Consider the following 21659-nt stretch of genomic DNA (forward strand, 5'->3'; position numbering starts at 1 on the left):
CTTCAGCACTGGATGCCATACTGCTTTCCTGAATTATTTTTTTTACACCACTGCAGATACAGTGGTACCTCAGGTTACAAAAACTTTGGGTTACAGACTCCGCTAACCCGGAAGTAGTACCTCGGGTTAAGAACTTTACCTCAGGATGAGACCAGAAATCGTGCGCCAGCGGCGTGGCGGCAGCAGGAGGCCCCATTAGCTAAAGTGGTACCTCAGGTTAAGAATTGTTTCAGGTTAAGAACGGACCTCCGGAACAAATTAAGTTTGTAACCAGAGGTACCACTGTACTCCAGTTGTTGCCAACACCTGGAAGGAGAACACGACTTCACATTCCTCTCCTTCCCCTGTGACCCTCCAGAGAATAGTTTGGAGGCACATTGTGGGGCAGGAAAGCTGCAGGGAGGAGTAGAAATGTGAAGTCCTGTTATATGAGCGATCTGCTTGCACTACATTGGGTTCCACCCTTACCTCTAAAAACCAATACCTAATATATTGTCACTCCAGTCCTAGTCCTACCTGGCAGCCCATTCTCATCACCCACATATTTATTACATATGAGAGTAGGTCACCTAGATCAGTGTTTCCCAACCTTGGGCCTCCAGCTGTTTTTGGACTACAACTCCCATCATCCCTAGCTAGCAAGACCAGTGGTCAGGGATGATGGGAATTGTAGTTCAAAAAACAGCTGGAGGCCCAAGGTTGGGAAACACTGACCTAGATGATTCGCAGTTAAGTCAAGGCATGATCTGGAACCTTCCTAGTCCACACCCTGAGCTGCTATTCTACATCATCCAAGGGCAGAAAGTGGAAAGCACTTTCCTACTCAGGTTATATCATCAGGCAACCCAAGCCTCTGTTTTCTGAGGCACTCAAGACACATCAAAATTAAGCCAGGGACAAGGTGACATCCCTGTCTCATACTGTGAGAAGCCTCACTATTTCACAGCATACATGGAATCTTAAACATACCACATAATTTGCTTTTTGGAAACTTTAGAACCGCTATTTCGTCTTCAACAGTCTTCTGTTGAGTAACTAAAAATCAGAATTTCAGCTGACAGCTGTACACTGAGATGCGTTCTGCTACCCTACTGAAATACCAGCTTTCAGTTATTATTATTTTTTGCTGTACTCATGAGCTTCTTACTACTGCCATCTGTGCATAAAAGCACTACTCTTCGGGCTTCAGCTCCCAGCAGTCGCATGTGTGAATATTTTGAGATGACAGCCAAGTGCAGCAGCAGTTAACCTCATCATCATTCAACAAGCCATTTTTCACATGGATTTGAGCTGAATTTCTACTGTCATTTTGAATTTAGAGGAAAGAGCCTGCAGGGAGGGGGCCGGGAAGCATTCTACATATAATCTGGCCATCAGAAATGGTTGGAGTGGAAGGCAGAAAGCAAGTGCTGTGACTGATGTCTGAATGATCTATTTTGGTTAGCCTAAATTTAAGCATGCCTTAGCCAATCTCAGGATCTCATCTGCAACACGGCAATTTAAAAAACAAACAAACCCAGAAAGAAAATACAAGTTAGCCATTGGCTATGCCAGTCTATCTTAAAACAGAATTTCAGCCTGAATTCTGAAAGAGCTGTAAAAGCACTATGATTAGATGCACCAAGTCCTCTGAAGTTCATGGTCTGATATAACATGAATAAGCCTTCAGTTCACATGCTCCTTCCACCCCCTGCTTCTCATGCTTCAATCAGTTACTTTGGCTTTTGTGCAAACCCTCCAAATCAGGATTGCAAACCATGATCAAACCATGGCTAGGAAGGATCATGCAAACCATAATTTGCCTGCTGAAATGCAATGGCAAACTGTGGTCTCTGAAAAAGAAACTTGTGAAGGGTGCATCTGGAATAAGTCCCACTGACTTCAATGGTGCTTACTTCCAAGTAGAAATATGCAGCTGAACTGTAAAATTGAACTGTAAAGAATTTCAGGGGAAAGCCCACAAGAACAGAAAATAAAGAAGTGGATCTGTGTCCCCCCCACTTCCAGAAAAGGCTGGGTTCTTTTACCTTTTCAACTATTGTTCAAGAATTCTTCACAGGATTTTACAAGCTTGAATATTGCTTTTTGAGACACTGCACATCAAGGCACGTCCCCAAGAGACACTAAATGAATAGTAGAAGGGAATAATTTTTACGTCAAATCAAATGCATGTAATCTTCTAATTACAGAACGAGGGAAGCTGAACTGCTGCTTTTTTCATCACTTGTGAAAACTACTGAAAATAAAGACCCCTATATCCTGGTCTAAACCAATCCATGTGTGAAATGAGCTACTCTCTGTTCAGCCAACTGGCTCCTCTGCCCATCTTTTGAGGAAAAGCCCTATCCACACTCCAGCCCAACATCACAAAGAGGCTGTAATGTGAGACCAGAAGTGGGTATGGATACAGGAAAGAGATGCCATTGACATTACATTACATTACATATAGACAACGGAAATCCCTATCCATATTAGACAGTTTGATGTTGTCGTGCATGAAACAAGTGGCTGATGCTACAGATGGTTCTGCACACAGCAAAGGAACTTCCTCAGGAAATTGACAGCTTCAAATATTCCATAAAGTTAAAAATATATTTAAAAAGTTGGTCTGGGTAAGTGGCGGAGCTATTGTGTACCTCTGGAGTCTGGATCATTTGCTTATACCTGCATTTTAGAAGCAGGGGTCCGTCCCCCCATTTCCCAATGAAGCAATAATTCTACCTAGCCAAGAGATAGGAATCCTCTTGCCCTCCAAATTTTGTCAGATTCCAACTCCCATCAGCCCAGTTTAATCAATGATTAGGGATGATAGGAGTTGTAGCCCTCCAGATATTGCTGGACTCCAGGTTCTCCATCCCTGACTTTCCTCAGTACGTTAGTTGTAGAGAGGACACACCTCCATGTGACCTGACATCACACTATGAAACCTCTGGTAGATGGCAGTTTCCCCCCATTCTTTCTGTTCCCTGTTAGTGTTCTAATTAAGGGTTGTATCCAAGCTTTTACTCAGAGTAGACCCTCTAGATCTCGTCCATTAATTTCAATGGGTCCACTCCAAGAACAAACACCATATTCAACCCAAATGCTTGACTTTTAACCATCACTGATGGGTCAAATGGCTAAAGGAAGTTTTGACTAGTCAAAAAAGCTAACTCTAGAATGACTTGGATTTTGACACTGTTTATCTAGATGATAATAAATACTGCCCCTTGCATAGGGTGGTTTATAATAAAAGCAAGTAAACAAGAATACATAAAACACCGTCCATTAAAAACGTACAACAAACCACTCAATGACAACTCCTAATTGCTCTGCAGGTCACCATACCATACTTTTAGAACTGCAGGCCACTGGCCACTGAAAGAAAAGCATTTGTAGACATAAAAAGCAGCCCAAAATGGCACCCCTACCCAATACCAGACCACTCTTGAAAGGGGGAGGGGCAGAGTGGTGAAAGAGAAAGCATTCTACCTTTTCCATAGTGTCCTATAGTTGCAAGAACTATATGGTACTTCCCAATTCAGTTGTACTGCCTCCCTCCCACCACATCTCCTATGAGTAACTACAGCCAGTAAGAGAAGCGTGCAAGAGCCCCCAATTCATCTCTTCAGGGTCTCAAAAGCTCTTCCTTCAAACCTTGCAGACCCTGCAACACTCTCACCACTGAATGCCATCTCAAGGCTGATTTGTCATGAAACAAGCGCTAAGCAGGAGAAGACTCTGGCCTTAAGATGGCCCCAGCCTCCGACTTAATTGGGATCAGCTTCTTGTGAGCTTTCCAAGAGGTTGCTTTAGCTCAGCAGAGCCTTTTTCCCCCGCTCCTGGAGAAAAGCAGAACATATCTGCTGGTGGCAATGAGAGGATTAGCTGCTACGAAGAGTGCCTTTTAAGAGAAGTGCATCACCAGCATACCCCACCGTGCTTTGCGGATGTAAGTGGAAACACACATTGTTCACTAAATTTGTAAGTAACAGCCCGACAAACTGGCACCAAGAGACCAAACTCCATCAGCCTTTTCAGCTATGCATATATAATCGCAACACAAGGGACCCATCCGATGAGAGAAGTAATGAGAAGCCCAACTGTTAAAACCACAGCGGCACAGACAAGACGACCAGTTGCCAATTTTCCCTCCAAACAGGAAGCGCTATTGTCAGGCAGAATTCCATCCATGAACCTTGAAGTACGACACGTAGGCCTGATGCTAGCTCACTCTTCAATGGGGCGCTAGCTTAATCATGCCAAATGGTACCAGATGTTGCTCTTTCAAGCTTTTTTGCTGCTGCATGTTTACCAATGGCGTCATCCTTTGAGGAGGCGCTGTGCTCTTTGGCATACAGCAATAAGGATGCGGAGACTTTAACCTCCAGATTGAAATGGAGACAAGCCAACGTAGCCTGGCAGATTTCTTCAGTGGTTTGATTGCCTTGCCTGAAATATCCTGGATACTGTCTATCCCAAGCACAACAAATATCCTCCAATATGCTTGCGTCAAAAGGTTAGGAGCACTTCAGCACAACTCTGATCTGTATCCCCCCCTCTAAAAAAAATTGTTTCTTTGCCATTTGATCCCAGAGGGACAGAAGGTTTTAGGGGATTTCGCTGTATCTTGCGTTTTGTTCAGTTGTTTGGCTATTTACCTTTCACCATTTTTGTTTACCTATCGTATTTCCTGACATTCTGGAGTTGCTGTTTTATTACATTTTTTATTTGCCATTCTTGAATCTGCCATTCTTTGAAACAACAACATAAAAGGAAGTGGCAACAGCAGGCTAGAGTTAAAAATGATGTGCTTATGGTAGAAATCTCACCAGCCCCTGTGGTTTGCAGAAGGCTGTGCTTTCGAAGCATTACAACCCTTCCTCAAACAAAACCAATCAGAGCAAAAGGTGTGCATTCAACAGGGTGAGCTAAACGAACACAGACTGAGAAACGAAGCTGTGAAACAAAATTCCATTCCTGCCCCTTCCCCCAAAAGTCTATAAAAAAGAAGAGTAAGATGTCTCAAAGTGTCCAAGAAAACCTCCCCAAGGCTAGTAGTATTTGGGACTCTCAAACATTTTTATCTAACGCTTCCTCCAAGCAACTCAGGGATGGGATACACTGTCTTTCCCCCAGCCCACTTTATCTTCACAACAACCCTGAGAGGTAGGCGAGGCTATGAGATAGTGACCAGTTCAGGTTCACCCAGTGGGCTTTAGGGCTACAGGGATTCTAATTTAGGCCTCCCTGGTCCATAGTTACTCTCTAACTGCTACACTGAATCTGCTTTCTTGTTTTCTAAACCGAAATAAATGAATTAAGCTTGAGAATGGCTGCCCTCACTCTCATCTCAGGCTCAGGAAACTGAAAGAGAAGCAAGCACAACACTGGCACTATCTACTAACACTGAGGAAAAACTATTGGTAGAGCCCAAGAGGATATGAAAAATCAAACAATTCAACATCTGAATGCCTATACACAAAAAGGCAGCTTTTGAGAAGCAAGGATTGGCCATACTGACCTCCAAGTATGTCGCTAAACCTAGGAAGAAGCTACAGTCTGCACAACTGTTCATCTTGTAATGATTGGGAAGGCCAAGAGTGGCAAAAGGCAAGAGAGCCTGTGAAATTCCTAGACAGTAGCAGGATGTCCCAAGGTCTGCATGTGTCCTGCAGTGCATCCCAACAAACAGCCAGTGTTGGTTAGAATATTAGACCCTGGGAGACCAGGGTTCAAATTTCCATTCATCTATGAAGCTCCCCGGGTGTTCTTGGGCAAGTCACAATGTCTCAACAGGGTTCTTGGTTTGTGGGTTTGTGGGTAAAATGAGGTGTGGAGAGAACTGTGTACTGCTCCTTTGAGGAAAAGGTGGGATATAAATGTAAAAATAAATAAGAATAAATCAAACTTTGGATCTCCTTGCCAAAAGTATTAACCACCACAGATTAACATTTACAAAGAGCCACTTAGAAGCAGCTATAACAAGTAAGTGCATCTTTCCATCCAATGACAGGGACTTGCCCCACTTTAATAGCAGTGGGCATTTCACGGCACAATCCTATGTCTACTCAAAAGCAATCCCACAAAGATCAATGTGACTTATTCTCAGGTAAACGGGCACAGCACTGCAGCCCAAACTTTACTGATATCTGGATAATTAAGCATGGGCTTACTAACTTGCTTGCAACACATTAGAATAATCTATTCTGGTTTTACACTTGTAAGTTGCTCTGAGCTCATTTTTACACCCAAGACTGACTGAGACTGATATACTTATACACATTCAAAATTGTGTGCTTATTTTTGTCTGCACAATTAATTCCTCCTCTGTTAGACACAGGAAGACCAAGAGCAATGCTGGTAACTAAAAATGCCCATGGGCCACTGGCAATCATGCCCAATCCTCCATTGACATTGTGGCTTCTGAAGTCACCAGGCCCACACACTTACCCATCTTTGTAGTCTGAGTAAAATGCTAAATTTGGCACCTGATCCTAATGCCTGTATTTGTAGTGGGTCCACTGCAAAAAACCAACAGCAATATAACTAAGAGCTGATCAACTAATAGTTCAATCCTATACAGTCATACCTTGGCTCCCGAACACCTTGGGAGTCAAATGTTCTGGCTCCCAAACGATCAAAAACTGAAAGTGAGTGTTTTGGTTTTCGAACACTTTTTGGAAGCTGAACATCCGGCGCGGCTTCCGCTATTTTTTGGCATGCCTGCGCAATCAGAAACCAACCGGAAGCAGCGCTTTGGTTTCCGAACGGATTCCATTTGACTTCCGAGGTACGACTGTACATATCTACACAGAAGAAAGCTCCATAGAGTTCAATGGGGCATACTTCCTGATAGGCTTATACAGGATTGCATTGAAAGGTGTTAAAACGTAATTACATTGTGGAAACTGCAGTTACCAACTCTAAAAGTTCCATGAGCTCATTGTGATGAAATGAGTTTTTGCTATACTATTCCCAGAGAATACAGAAAGCAATACAGGGAAAGACTTCATGCTAAATACTGCAGAACATAGCACCTATGCCTCTTGTAGACCTTTCTGCTGTATCTTTGTAGCATTTGGGTGGTAGTGGCGCCTGCCCTGCCCTCCCAGCAAATGTCAAAGCAATAAACAACTATTTTACTTTTAAAAGACAACTGAAGGCGGCCCTGTTTAGGGAAGTTTTTAATGTCTGATGCTGTATTGTTTTTAATATTTGGTTGGAAGCCGCCCAGAGTGGCTGGGGAAACCCAGTCAGATGGGTGAGGTATAAATAATAATAAAAATTATTATTATTATTATTATTATTATTATTATTATTACTGTGCTGTTTGAGCATTCCTTGAGATATAACATACATATGGTTACTTACACAAAATGCCTACCTGAACTTGCAACTCACAGCATTTGCAGTACCTGAAACAATGCATCTGATCATCAAATTGGCAGCTATATGCATAATGCTGTCTATCACAATTCTAAGGAATCTGTGATATAGAGATAGAGAGAGAGAGGTGTTTCTGCTTTGCATGCAGCAGGTCCCAGGTTCAATCTGGCATCTCCAGGGATGGGAGATGCTCCTGCCTGAAACAATGCCAGTCAGTGTAAACAAAACAGAGCAAGCTGGACCAATGATATGACTCCATATAAGGCAGTTTCCTATGTACCTCTAACTCCAGGCAGCCCGACTTTACATACCAAGTGGGCCGCAAGAGTACTTCAACATGGAGCCCACGGGCCACACACTGCTTTGTCGCAGAAGGGGGAGGGAGAGAGGCCAAAAAATGACACCCAGTCCTTGCACCGCCTTCCCAAAGTTAGGTAAGTGTGAAGCTGGGCTTTGGGAAAGAGGCATGCGGCTCTGTCAGGGTCCTAGAACTCTCCCACCTCTGAGAAAGCCCTAACTAGGTTTAGGAAGGAGGTGAGAGGACTCTAGGATCCTGTCAGAGCCCTCACACCTCCTTCCCAGAGCCGAGCACCTCCACACCCAGCTTTGTGAAAGCTGTGCAGTTGGAAGGGAGAGGAGGGGGGCGTAAAATGTTGCCGAGGGTCACTCAAAAAGATCTCAGGTCCGCATGCAGCCCTCGGGCTGCGCGTCAAACCGCACTGCTCTAACTGAACTGAGATTGCATATTTAATAATACCTAGACTGCATCTTCACAGTTTTGCCCAACTTATCAGTCACCTGTACATCAGCCCGGCCAATATGATTTCAGTAAAATGATTAAACTGACTTCTAAGAGGTAAGCACTCTTTGTTTCTGTGCCAGTCACAGGGAAAGAGAAGCACCCTCTTCTGCCGCAAGCAGAGAAATACAGGCTATTATTACCAAGTTATAGGAATGCAGGTCGTCTTTGTCAATTCCAGCTCAGAGTCTAGCAATTCTTGGCTCTTCTTTCCATTCTGTCTGGTCATTGCAATACAGTGGTACCTCGGGTTAAGTACTTAATTTGTTCCGGAGGTCCGTTCTTAACCTGAAACTGTTCTTAACCTGAAGCACCACTTTAGCTAATGGGGCCTCCTGCTGCTGCTGCGCCGCCAGAGCACGATTTCTGTTCTCATCCTGAAGCAAAGTTCTTAACCTGAAGCACGATTTCTGGGTTAGCGGAGTCTGTAACCTGAAGCGTATATAACCTAAAGCGTATATAACCCGAGGTACCACTGTAATTCTGAAACCAAGGCCGGTGCCAGAGCTTGTCTCCCCCCCGTCTTCCCTCCCCTCCCCCATCTTTTTCCTTTTATGTCATGTATTATTTCAGATTATAAACCTGGGGGCTGGGACTGTCTGATCACTGACATTTGTAAACCATTCTGGGTTCGGCTAGATGACCCTCGGGGTCCCTCCCGACCCTGTGAAGAACACGCGGCAGCGCGCCCAGCGGCTCAGGCGCCTCTCCCGGCTCCCCTTCCCTCGCTCACCACGCCGTCGATCTGCACTTGCTTGACCGCCGAGTCTCCCGGGGCCGCCTTCGCCTTGGCTTTGACGGCAGCCGAGGAAGAAGCGCCGGCGCCGGGGGCGGGTGTCTCCTTGCGCGACGCCATCTCTGGAAGAGGAAAACGAGAGAGGGAGAAGGCACACCGGGCGGAAGAGGAAGTGAGCGAGCGGAACCGGAACCGGATCCCTCTCAGAACACCTTCCGGGCGGAAACCGGAGCACTTCCGAAACATGGTTCCGCTTTCATATAGTTCCTATAAGACTCTTTTATGTTTGCGGTTTGCTTCTCCTCTGCGCCGATGCAGTTTTGCCCGACGGGAGCTCGATCCTGGATTGCTGCCGTTAACCCACCAGGAAATATAACCCGCCTAGTAAATCTATGGACTGGTGGGTGTAATAGTTTAGGGGCTGCATTTATTCCCTTTCTTCCTCCGATGAGCTCGAGGTGGCGCACGTGGTTCTTCCCCCCCCCCCATCTCATTTAACCCCCCCCTTACAACAACCCTGGGGGGTAAGCTAAGCTGAGAGAAATAAGGCAATACAGTAAGCAGCTATCTTATTTTTAAAAGTCATCTGAAGGCAGCCCTGATTAGGGAAGTTTTTAAGATTTAATGCTGTATTGTTTTTAACACTCGATTGGGAGCCGCCCAGAATGGCTGGGGAAACTCAGCCAGATGGGCGGGGTATAAATAATAAATTATTGAAATTATTATTATTATTATCGTCCAGAGCCCAAACGAGAGCTTCATGGCCGAGCGGCCTCCCCCAGAGCCCCAGCCCGATCCTCTCAACCACTACATCTAGCCCTGATCTTTTTTATCCGTGTATTATTCCTGCACGGCAGGGGGTTGGACTAGATGACCCTCAGGGGTCCCTTGTGGGTTCTATTATAACCGCATTTTCTCATCCTGCGTTCTCGCTCGCAGCAACAACGCCAGTAACTCAACAAAAAGAAAGCATCTGGGGCGAAGAGTCAGAGCGTGATCGCTCCTGGACGCGTTACACATCCCTAAACACGTGTTTTCTCCGACGGCTGCTCCACTGCGCGTGCGTCAGCTTTCGTTACGGTTGATGCTTTTAAAAAAATAATAATAATCCGGAGTGGACTTCCGGCAGAAGTACTAGTGGGGCCCGCCTAGTATTGCGCCCGCCTTTCCTCCAGCCGCCGCTATGAAGATCAAGCGGCAGAAGCACGCCAAGAAGAACGTGGGCTTCTACAAGCACAACTTCGGCTTCCGCGAGCCCTTCCAGGTGCTTCTGGACGGCACCTTCTGCCAGGCCGCGCTGCGCAACAAGATCCAGATCCGAGAGCAGCTGCCGGGATACCTGGCCGGGGCCACGCAGCTCTGCACCACGCGGTGAGCGCGGGTCGAATGGGACGGGGAGGCGCGTGACGTCGCAAGCAGAAGGGAATCCCGGGTTCGAGCCCCAGGGGAGGCATTCCCCCCCAGCCCGAAATCCCGGAGAGCTACTGTGTTAGACCAGCCGGGATTCCTCCTGGACCACAACTCCCACTGGCCCTGCCAGGTGTAGGGATGGTGGGAGTTGTAGTCATAGAATCATGGAGTTGGGTACCCACGTCTCATCCATACCCGTGGTTCCCCAACGTGGGGCAATTTGATTTTGTTGTTGTTTAGTCGTTTAGTCGTGTCCGACTCTTCGTGACCCCATGGACCAGAGCATTCCAGGCACTCCTGTCTTCCACTGCCTCCCGCAGTTTGGTCAAACTCATGCTGGTGGCTTGGAGAACACTGTCCAACCATCTCGTCCTCTGTCGTCCCCTTCTCCTTGTGCCCTCCATCTTTCCCAACATCAGGGTCTTTTCCAGGGAGTCTTCTCTTCTCATGAGGTGGCCAAAGTATTGGAGCCTCAGCTTCAGGATCTGTCCTTCCAGTGAGCACTCAGGGCTGATTTCCTTAAGAATGGATACGTTTGATCTTCTTGCAGTCCATGGGACTCTCAAGAGTCTTTTAAATTTGATTGGGGGGGGGCAATTCGAGAATGCGTTAGACTAAGTTAATGATCTTCTAGGCTTCCTCCACGTGAATAGGAGTTCACTTTTTGAATAATACAAATTATATGTCATGGGTGGGGTGGGGAGGGTATCAGGACTTTAGAGATGCTTAGGTGGGGCATGGCCAAAATCAAGGTTGGGAACCACTAATCCAGACGAACCCCCTGCAGTGCAGGATATCCAGGAAAACCTGTGGCTGCACATTTCGGTTTGCCTGTTCAGGGATGGGGCTGAACCATGGCCACTGCTCTCTGGAGTGTACATCTGCCAGGAAAGCTTTAGAACAGCAACTTTGAAGAAGGCTCCCCCCAAAAAGCTCACAACTTTGGTCAATCCAAAGGGTAGATCACTTCCAGTTTTTTTTATATAGTGGGAGTAGATCAGTCTCTTGGGAGTTGGACATGCCTGCCATAAAGCAAGACTCCCATTGTGAATCAGGTGGGGAAGAGAATCAGAGGATGGCTGCCAGCCAAGTGCATAAACGAATGTGCAGGGTGCATGACCTTAAAATGCCCCAAATAAATAAATACCAACCATGCCTGGGGTCCCAAGCTTGAGAAAGGCAGGTGTAGCAGTGCTGAGCCAGATGGGCTGTGTACAAAGCAGCTTCCCATGTGGCCGAGATGACGGGCAGAATCCGAGACCTGGGAGAGGAGACGGTGGAAGAAGACTGGAAAAAATTTAAGATTTATTTGCAAAAATATTGTAAATTGTATGAATGTTAAGCAGGATGTTTGATCATAAACAACTTGGCACCATTGAAACAGACGAAGTGAACTAAGAAGATAAGTTAAATTCATGAAAAAAATCAAATTTTTAGATAACTATTAGGCTAAGTTTAATGTTTTAAAGAGCGAAATAAACGTATCTAAAATCTTAAGATATAACATTGGAAAATTAGATTGTAAGGTGGGGATAAGGTGATAAATTGCTGGTTTAATTTCTATTAATTTGGAACGCAGGAGCAGGAGATGTGAGGAAGTCCAAAGAAGACAAGAAAATATGTTATGATATGTGATATCTTTGTATGTTTTTCTTTGTGTGTTGTAATCAAAAAACCCTTAATAAATATTATTAAAAAAAACAAAAAACAAAGCAGCTTCCCATGTATCCTACTTTGGGTGGCTGTCAGTTATTCAATGGGCAGTGTGGTGGGAGACAGTTGGCTGCTTGGTCCTTATAAAGGTGGAGGAGCTACCAGTATGAGCAAGATGGGTCAAAGAGGCATTTAGGGCATTTAGTGTGAAAGGACTGCCATTTGGAGATGCAAACTCATATGCATAGGTGCAAATGTAGAAGTAATTTGAATTCAAATGCATCATGCCATAGAAAACTAGACTAGGTGACTTGGTAGGTAGACACAAAATTCATAAGCAGTTGGTATCTTTTAAATCGAAAATACAGTAAATATCACTAAAGGGGGGAAGACTATGACGAGGTGGTCTGTGGCTGCCAAGTCTGCTGTACAGGTGTTGCTACAGGCCAATAGAAAACCTCAGGGCTCCTCCTTCTCCTCATTGTTCATTAGTTTTAAACCACACTTGTGCCTGAAAGCCCCTTCAGCTAGAGGACTGTCCTCTGTAAAGCCAGGTCACCCTATAGAGAGACCCTATGTATATCCTTTGTGCTCAGTTGGCGAGGCCAGGCAGCCAGCAGGCAGAGTCGCCGCATTAAGAGCTGTTTAAATCCCCAACTGAGCTGCAAACCTTGGTTGACTTCAAATCCCTCTCATTCCTTCAGCTTACTTGACCTCACAGGATGGTGTGAGGGTAAAATGGGGCCCGTAGTAGACCATATATATTAATATCTCTGGCTCCTTTGATAAAGGCCTGCAGTTCCTGGCTTTGCAAACTCCATATTCATGCCTGTCTCGTAAGGCAGCGCTTAGCAAGCATCCTGCCAGCGTGAAAATTTCTGCTTGGCAGTGGCAATTGCCCCCTCCTCCCCCCACATGCCATCAAGTCTGTTCTGGGGTTCCCCCAATCTTTGCGCATGGGGTAGACTTGGATACAAGACATAATGGGAACTTTTGTTCAGTGTTTGAAATGTCTTTGTTGAACAAGAATCTCTGCTGTTATCTTTTCTTCTTCTAGATGTGTCCTGAAAGAGTTGGAATCCTTAGGGAAGGAGCTATATGGGGCAAAACTAATTGCACAGAGATTTCAAGTTCGCAATTGTTCTCACTTCAAAAATCCAGTGAGTGGCTCAGCCTGCCTCTTGTCCATGATTGAGGATGGGAATCCACACCATTACTTCATTGCTACGCAGGTAATGTTCTTTCACTTAAGCTCATGCGAACAAAATGCCTCATTTCCTTCATATTTTGGAATCTTTCCAGTTGTTAATGAGTTTTGAGAATTACACCCACACTTTCTCCTTTGGCGCGGCGGTGGGAAAACTTCGGCTTATGCAAATTTGAATGGCACCTACACGTTTCCAGCAGTACAAGAGAGTGTTCAAAACACTGCCTACAGCCTTGTTTTAAAACAAGTTTATTTGGAAATGAGCCTTGTTGCACTTGAGAGGGCTTGCATATGCCTTGGGTGGCAAGCTCTCCTGCAGCATAGGATTAGAGTTGCAGAGGGAGGGCATTTGTAGATAACAGTTTTATTTCACAAAGAAAGGAAAGGAATGAAGATACTTGGCAGCTTGTTTGCACGCTGTAATTAATGTCTTAGTTGCTAGATCAGGAGGCAAGGCACGTCTAAACATCAGCTAAAGTTCTAAGCTTCGAGTGCATCTGAGAAAGGCAAGTCTGCATAGAACCGGAACGAAGAAGTATCCATGCCCAGCTCTGTTTACAGAATAAGTAGCAGGGATGCGGGTGGTGCTGTGGTCTAAACCACTGAGCCTCTTGGGCTTGCTGATCAGGTCAGCAGTTTGAATCCCCACGACGGAGCTCCCGTTGCTCCGTCCCAGCTCCTGCCAACCAAGCAGTTCGAAAGCACACCAGTGCAAGTAGATAAATAGGTACTTCTGTGGCAAGAAGGTAAACAGCATTTCCATGCGCTCTGGTTTCCGGCACAGTGTTCTGTTGTGCCAGAAGTGGTTTAGTCATGCTGGCCTCATGACCCGGAAAGCTGTCTGTGGACAAATGCCTGCTTCCTTGACCTGAAAGTGAGATGAGCACCACCATCGCATAGTCGCATTTGACTGGACTTAACCGTCCAGGGGTCCTTTACCTTTACCTTTTACAGAATAAGTGACTGTCTCACAATATGTCTTGCCACTTCTGTCTTACCCCAAAAGGTTGCTCAGAAAAGTGAACTGCAAAAACGCTTGAGTGTTCTTTAGTAGCATTTATTTATGATGTTTGGGTTCTATTTTATAGTTCCAAAAGCTTTCATAGTACTTCAGAATAAAAGTCACATGGAAAGCTCTTTGCCTACGTTATCTCAGAAAGCACTTACTTCATCCCATGGTATGGAACCCAATTTACCACACAAGGTCATTTCCCCCAAACCATTAGATGTGGGACAGTTAAAGCCATGCGTACAGAGGAACAACTGGGAGCATGTGCTCTTGATAATTCCCTGGCAAAGAGAGCTTGCTCTAAGAGCCAATCAGCTGATTGGTAATGACAGGAAGCCTAGCAGTTTGAACTCCATTTGCAGGTGGTTTGTATTCAAACAACTTACCAATTGACTTCATAGGTCCTAACTTTTTGCCTCAACCAGCTGTTTGGTACAGAAAGCCTCTCCTGTGGTCCACAGCACAAAAGGGATATAATCTTGCTCAAGAAATTATAGTCTGTTTGCTGGATGAAATGAAGAAAATAGGGATTTGCATCGTTATTATGTATACAAATTTATATACCAATTGACTATTTTATTTTATTTTAAAATACATTAAAGAATCCTTAAGAATACTTGGCATTTATGTCTTTAGCCTTCAATAACTTTTCCATATAGTAATTGACCACATTGCAGATTTTGCATTTTTATAGAATGTTATACTAGTTTACCATTATAGCCTTAAGCAGCTTGAGCAAAAGTTGGTAAAGCAAGCAAGAGGGACAAGAAAATTGGGTGTTTCCTGCCACTTTGACAGTGTTCTTTTCCAGAGTGAGCAATCTACTTGATTTTCACTGCCTTGAGCTTTCGTTTGTAAAGAGTGCATATAGACTTACTGTTTGTGTCCTCCACCCCCATTCGATAGGACCAGGATCTGGCAACGAAAGTAAAGAAAAAGGCTGGAGTTCCCCTGCTCTTCATAATTCAGAACACAATGGTTCTTGACAAACCTTCCATGAAATCTTTGGCTTCGGCACAAGCAGCACAGACTAACCGACTTATTCCGGAGCACCAGAAACTAAGGATTGAACTTCTCAAAGAGGAGCAGGGTCTGGCAAAGACCTCGGAGCCGAGAAAAAGGAAACGAAAAAGGGCCAGTGGCCCTAATCCTCTCAGCTGCCTGAAGAAAAAGAAAAAGGCACAAGAGACCTTGCAGCCTTCAGCAGCTAAGAAAAAGGGGAATAGGAAACGCAAGAAAAGGAAACTGGAAACAGGAGGAGAGACTGTGCCGTCAGGGTCGCAGAATGTGGAAGCATGAAATCATCCCAGAAAACGGGTGGGCTCATCTGTTCCATGAACTTTGGGTAAAGCCAAGGTCTATGACTAAAGCAGTGTGATAATCCTTGCATTTAATCATTATTTTATTAAAGGTCTTGTTTTCAAGGTCTTGGAGTATTTGGGTGCTAGGTCAAAGTGAAGCACACACACACACACTTTTGATATCATTTTAAATTGTTAAATTGGGTCTTAAAACTGCACAAGAAGAGCCCGTATAGCTAGCTTATCTGGTTATTGATATCCTTAAGTGGGGAGGATGGCAAACTGATAATCATGCCCGAAGCACAGCCTGTTTGTGTCATGCAGGGGAGCACATGAAACATACCAGTTACCTCTTGGTAGAGCATTTCACAAATCAATCCTGCCTTCTAACCAGGCTTTCTTTCCTGAAGTCCTGCTCACACTATCCCAGATACATGGAAGCTAACTGCAGTTAGTTGTTGGGGAATTCAAAAATGTTCTAGTACAAAACCAGATTCAAGAGAGTGTTTTCAAAAGTGGTTAGGAGAATAAAACCCACATTTCACTCTTTTTATATTTTCATTATATTGAGTAACAGCTCCTTCTATAATGTCTTCGTTTAAAGTAGAAGCCCTTTGAAGCATTCCATTTATTTCTGCCACTGAAGATTAATTTTCAGTGCATTGTCAGATGTAACCCCAAGGAGTTAAAATGTAATCCCATTCCATATCCAGTTCGTTTAATTGCAAGATCTGAAATGGATAAGACCTTTCGCTGGAAATCCTTTATCTTTCCCTATTAGCTGGCTCCAATTCAGTCAGGTTCCTGCCCACTGGGGACTGAGCAATTTCCCCGAAAGACCTATTTGTAGTGCGGGATGACAAATCCTGGAGCCATATGATAATCTTTAGAAAATTCTATACACATCACTTGGACTCTCAGCCAAAAAAGAAAAGGAGAGGTGTGTGATTAATGGGCTGTCCGTGGTCTGGACATGATCCATAGTATTAATTACTGCAGAAGGTTGAAAAAGGCAAATACTGAAATGATTACAAGGGTACAGTAAATACTGAGAGAATGAGAAGTTTGGAGCAGGTAGATTTTGGGTTGGAGTGGGGAGCTGATTATGGATCAGGACTGCTTCAGTTAAAACTAGTAGCCATCCTAATTCATGGTCAGCAACTAGAGGACACTCTTACACATATTTAAAAGAAAGCCCTATTGAGTTAAAATGGGCTTGTGCCCTGGTAAATAGATTGCAGAATTGCAGTCTTAGCTGCTTAAAAACTGTCTATGCTGCCTGTAGTTATGATGAGTCTTGGTAGATCTATCCAGGAGGAAGACTCTTCCAAATTCTAAGCACAAAGGGTCCTATCTTCCATAACCACCTTCCATACTTCTGTTGGCATGTGTAGCCCGAGCAGTCTCCAGAATGGATCGCAATTGGTATGGGTGGAAGCAATCCTTGCTTGTAACATTACACCTGTGGGAGGCATAGCTGTCCCACATTTACCCTTTTTTAAGGGAAATTCCCTTATTCCAAATAGGATTCCTCGCAAGAAAAGGGAAAAGTTGACAGCTATGGTGGGAGGGAGAAAACATTCTTGGCCCTGCTGATATAAGTTCACACTCGAAACTAGTTCTGTTGTGAACCTTCCTGGGACCTTTGGATGAAGGGCAGTATACACATTTAATAAATAATGATAATATGTCACTTATTTCTCTAATCTTTGTAGCTGTGCAATTGATGCCTGGCAGCTGACTGTGTAAACGGGCTCTGCTGTAAAGAATTCTGCCTTAAGGCGACGTGACACAAAATGAATGGGATGCAAAAACTGAGGTGGCGCCATGCTCACCACATAGAATCACCCCTTCGTGAAATGGATCATCTCACTATGGCTCAAAAGAGCCTGTGGACTAGCTCAGAGCTCTGTGGCTGTGAGCGCCTTGTAATTGAGCTACAGTTTGAAGCAAGCTCTCATCGCCACCTGCACCTTGACTCTTGCAAAACACTGCCCAGAGCAACTGTATGAGCCCAAGTTGCTGCACCCGCGCAACGTCGGCGAGGTGAAACGCCACATCCGTTATTTGCCGCACTGTGCCCTTGCACCTGTTCTTTATCCACATCCTGCTTTAGCACAGTTAGGTCACAGAAGCCAGCTGGGATCTTGGAGAAGCTATTGTCACAAGGCTTAATGTAAAGGGGTTCCGCTTTTTGAACAACCACACAATACAAAGGACTAAAGTTGATGCCCTCCATTTCTTACACTGTGTAGAAACATCAATGTTTCCTATTGTTTCAACTGCCAGCCCTTGGCAGTTGTAGCTGCAGTCGGCACGTATATTCTTAAATCAAGTGGTCAGATCGATATGCCATTCCTCTGGACCAAGATAACAGCTTGTAAAGATGTTCTTTTCTAGTTTCTTTTTCTGCATCTTAACAAGCGCTAAGCAACCAAGAAAGAGCTCTTTGGAAAACTGATAAGGATTCATTTAATTCTAAGGCTGCAATCCTATATCTATGTACCTAGGAGTAATCCCCTTTGAATGCCGTTAGACTTGGGAGCAGACAAATTTATTTGGATTTTCCTTGCATGTAGCTACTGACAGGGGTGCCAACTTGAATAAAATATTGGGGGGCCTAGGTAAACACCGCCCTGAATAACTGATCACATGATGTAGTGCACACACACCATTTGAATAGCAATGGCCATTAATGGTGGGGGTGGGGCTCGAAGACGCCACAAACCCTAGGAGTTGACTACTATGGGCAGCACCTCTGCTTACACAAGATGGAAACCTGATTCTTGTTTATTCCCCCTAAAGGTAAAGGGACCCCTGACCATTAGGTCCACTCATGACTGACTCTGGGGTTGCGGCGCTCATCTCGCTTTATTGGCCGAGGGAGCCGGCGTACAGCTTCCGTGTCATGTGGCCAGCATGACTAAGACACTTCTGACGAACCAGAGCAGCGCACAGAAATGCCATTTGCCTTCCCACCGGAGCGGTACCTATTTATCTACTTGCACTTTGATGTGCTTTCGAACTGCTAGGTTGGCAGGAGCTGGGACTCAGCAACGGAACCGCCGACCTTCTGATCGGCAAGTCCTAGGCTCTGTGGTTTAACCCACAGCACCACCCGCGTCCCTTATTCCCCCTACCCATCCACTATAGTCCTTTTGCCCTCTGAAAATCTTCCATGAGGGCTGGGGAGGCCCACTAGAGCAGTATGGAATCCAGTATGGAATCCACTTTGATGCTGGCTAACACAGCCGTTTATCTTCAGCCCCAGAGGCACACTTCATTGTCTCTTGAGACAGACGGATCACAACACACAATGCTCCCAACATGGAAAGCTTTTGGCAAGGGGAAAGCTACACACAGTGGATGCACGTATCTTCACACAGAGTACAAATGTTTGCTGACAGTTTCCTAAACAGCAAATGGACACAACCCGGATAGAATTGCCACAACCTGCCCCGATGAGGCACCATTTTCTCCTTTGCGTCAGGTATTTATTCAAAGTGAAATAAGGCAGCTTTAAGCTTCAGCAGGTCTTGATTCCAAATGCTGCACGTTTCCAAATTTTTTGTGTCGTTTCCAGCACTTCTGCAAGGCTACCCAGATGCTCTATGCAGTTGCATATAACAGTGGGCCACAGCTGACAGTAGCATCCCTAAACCATCACACTGCAGCTTGGCTCAGAAAGAGCAAGCTGCCTCTGCAAGCAGACGATTGCTCCTGACAGATGCTGTAATTTAGTGCTCACAGGTCCCAAGGTTTCCTCAACTTGTTTTAAGATCCGTAAGCCATCAAGACAACATAATCTGCCTTCTTAAATAGCTTTTAGAGAAGCATCTAAGGTTTGTTTTCTGTTTTTAAAAGGGGGGGCAGGTTCTACAGAAGATGCAGAGCACTTATTTCTTAACAAAATCCCTTTTGCCGTTTGGTTGACATTTAGAAAAATGAGATGCAGCAGCCTAGAAACAGACTTGTGCAAACAGTTGCCTCAACTTTTGGAATCTCAGCAGCAAGGCTGAGTGGGATCTGTAGCAAAATGCCGCAGTAAGGAGTGCTCTCTGATCCAGATTGGGGTGGTGGTGGTACAGAATAGTTCAAATAATGAGCAATCAGCATTTTATGGTCATTTTCCTGGGGGTTGCCCCTCACTCCCAGGGCTCTTTTCTGAAAACTGCCCCTCTCAGTGACCTAAACATCAGCACTTAGAGCATGAACTTCAGAAATAGTTTGATATTCAAGATGCTTTGCTCATATGGAGCCCAGGATGCATATTTTTAAGGCTCATAAATATATCTCTTAACATCTCTTAACATCCAGAAAAGGTACAAAAGGTGGGGGATGCAAAAATGATCAGGCTGCAGCATTTTGCCCTGTAAGGAAAGAAGAAGATGATGATGATTAAAATTTATATCATTTGAGCATTTTAGTTTAGAAAAACCTGCAGTTAAGAGGAGTGGCAGTACGTATATAATTGAGGTTTGTAAAATTATCCACGGCATGAGGAAAGTGGGTAATTTTTTCTTCCTGTGATATATGTATGATGTTTCAGGAGGTGGTCTTGGACTCCAGGGCGGGCAATTTAAAATGTCTATATAAGGGCGGACACACCTTTGTTCTGGGTGCTCCTCCTCTCTTCTGCGGGTGGGGGAACTGTTGGTTTCTGCTCTCTTCACTGTGCAGCGAAGTGCTTGTCACGAGGCAATGTTTACATTCCACAGTCTGTACTGTTGGGTTTTCCCACGGGAAAGGGAGACTGGATGTGACGTACACTGGTTTCCTGTTTTTCACTGTTCTCTCTGTGTGATTCTCTCCGTGCTTCAGAGGAGAGAGGATGCATTTTCTGCTCCGGCAGAGGCAAGATGTTTTTCTGTAATCTACCAGCTTTGAAGTGTAAATAAAGCAATATAGAGTATGTGCACGTATTCCTCATCATTCCGCTGTGCACAGGACACTGCTACAAATCAACAGGAATACCCTGTTGCAACAGTCAATAAAGATCAGTCTTAGTAGCTGCTTTGCTTCTATATATTCTCTGGTTGGTTATTTTCTCCTACTGATAGGAAAACCTGCAAAAGGACTCTACATGGGCTCCTGGGTACCCCATAAAGGAAGTTTTTTTTACTTATAACACTCCCAATTTGTTTGTTGGGTTTGGATGCATTTCTTCTTTGCTGTTTGGCTATGGCCCCCTTCCTGGCGATGCTCCCCTTGCAATTGGCAGTTAGCAGCACATTGGTTCAGATGCAATGGGGCAACTGATGGCACAAGGGACTTTTTGTGCATGCAGAACCTCCTCTTCCTCTCCTGTCCTCAGGGCCTTTGTATGCCCTCAAAATCAGCTCCAGAGGTTTGGAGGGACCCTCCAAAACAGATTTGGGAGGTGTGTGCACATGGGACCCACTGAGCTGGTGAAACCCTGCTGGTGCAGGCTGGATACCACACCCAAAGGCTCTTACATTCATTCACTGTCTGCGGGCTTCACAGAGACACCTGGTTGGGTCATGGGGGAGTGTTTTAGTCTGATGCAGCAGAGCTCTGATCTTATGCAGCCAAAATGTCATCACAACATCACACACAACAGGGAGGTATCAGCAGGTTGCAAAGGTACAAATAAACTAGCAAAGGGGGGGGGGGAGATGAGCACAATAAAGAAATAAAACTTATTTAGGACGATGACTCGCTCAACTCAGATTCAGGTAGGTGGCCATATTGGTCTGCCGTAGTCGAAACAAAATTTTAAAAATCCTTCCAGTAGCACCTTAGAGACCAACTAAGTTTGTTATTGGTATTTTGTGTGCATGCACACGAAAGCTCATACCAATAACAAGTTTAGTTGGTCTCTAAGGTGCTACTGGAAGGAATTTTTAAATTTTGTTTCGACTCAAGATTGCTGACTGATTTTGGGGTGGGGAGACAAACAGAAAACTAGGGGAATAGAGTATATTGGAAATGAGCATGGCTGGCTGAAACCCAGAATAGGGGCACAGCACACAATAGACACATTGGGTTGGGACCAGTCTAGCTTCAAACTCCAACATCCCCAAAAAGCTGACCCTGATGGTCCATTCAACCTTCAGCAGTGTGGAATAGCTCACAGAAGGCTGCAACAGGATGGGGAAAACAGGGATCTGGAGGGCTGCTTTGTCATGCAGATCGGAAGACATCTCTGAAGCCAG

At 44.9% G+C, this 21659-nt stretch overlaps 2 protein-coding genes and 1 long non-coding RNA gene across 3 annotated transcripts in view; 2 read left to right on the plus strand and 1 right to left on the minus strand.

Annotated features, from left to right (window-relative positions):
- EIF3H (eukaryotic translation initiation factor 3 subunit H) overlaps window positions 1–9164 on the minus strand; it is a 74734-nt gene extending 65570 nt beyond the window's left edge. The window contains exon 1 of the mRNA XM_079984429.1: window positions 8901–9164. Coding sequence (XP_079840555.1) covers window positions 8901–9149 — 249 coding nt within the window. The 5' untranslated portion in view covers window positions 9150–9164. The remainder of the gene's footprint in view (window positions 1–8900) is intronic.
- Window positions 1–21659, plus strand: part of LOC307220591 — a 360378-nt gene that overhangs the window by 298180 nt on the left and 40539 nt on the right. The gene's annotated exons all lie outside the window — the stretch shown is intronic.
- Window positions 10056–15610, plus strand: UTP23 (UTP23 small subunit processome component). Its single transcript, XM_079984522.1, has 3 exons — window positions 10056–10274; window positions 13024–13198; window positions 15089–15610. The coding sequence occupies exons 1-3, from the start codon at window positions 10087–10089 to the stop codon at window positions 15479–15481; spliced, it is 756 nt and encodes a 251-aa protein (XP_079840648.1). The 5' UTR covers window positions 10056–10086; the 3' UTR covers window positions 15482–15610.

This window comes from Podarcis cretensis, assembly GCF_951804945.1.
Source record: "Podarcis cretensis genome assembly, chromosome: 7".
Lineage (NCBI taxonomy): Eukaryota > Metazoa > Chordata > Lepidosauria > Squamata > Lacertidae > Podarcis > Podarcis cretensis.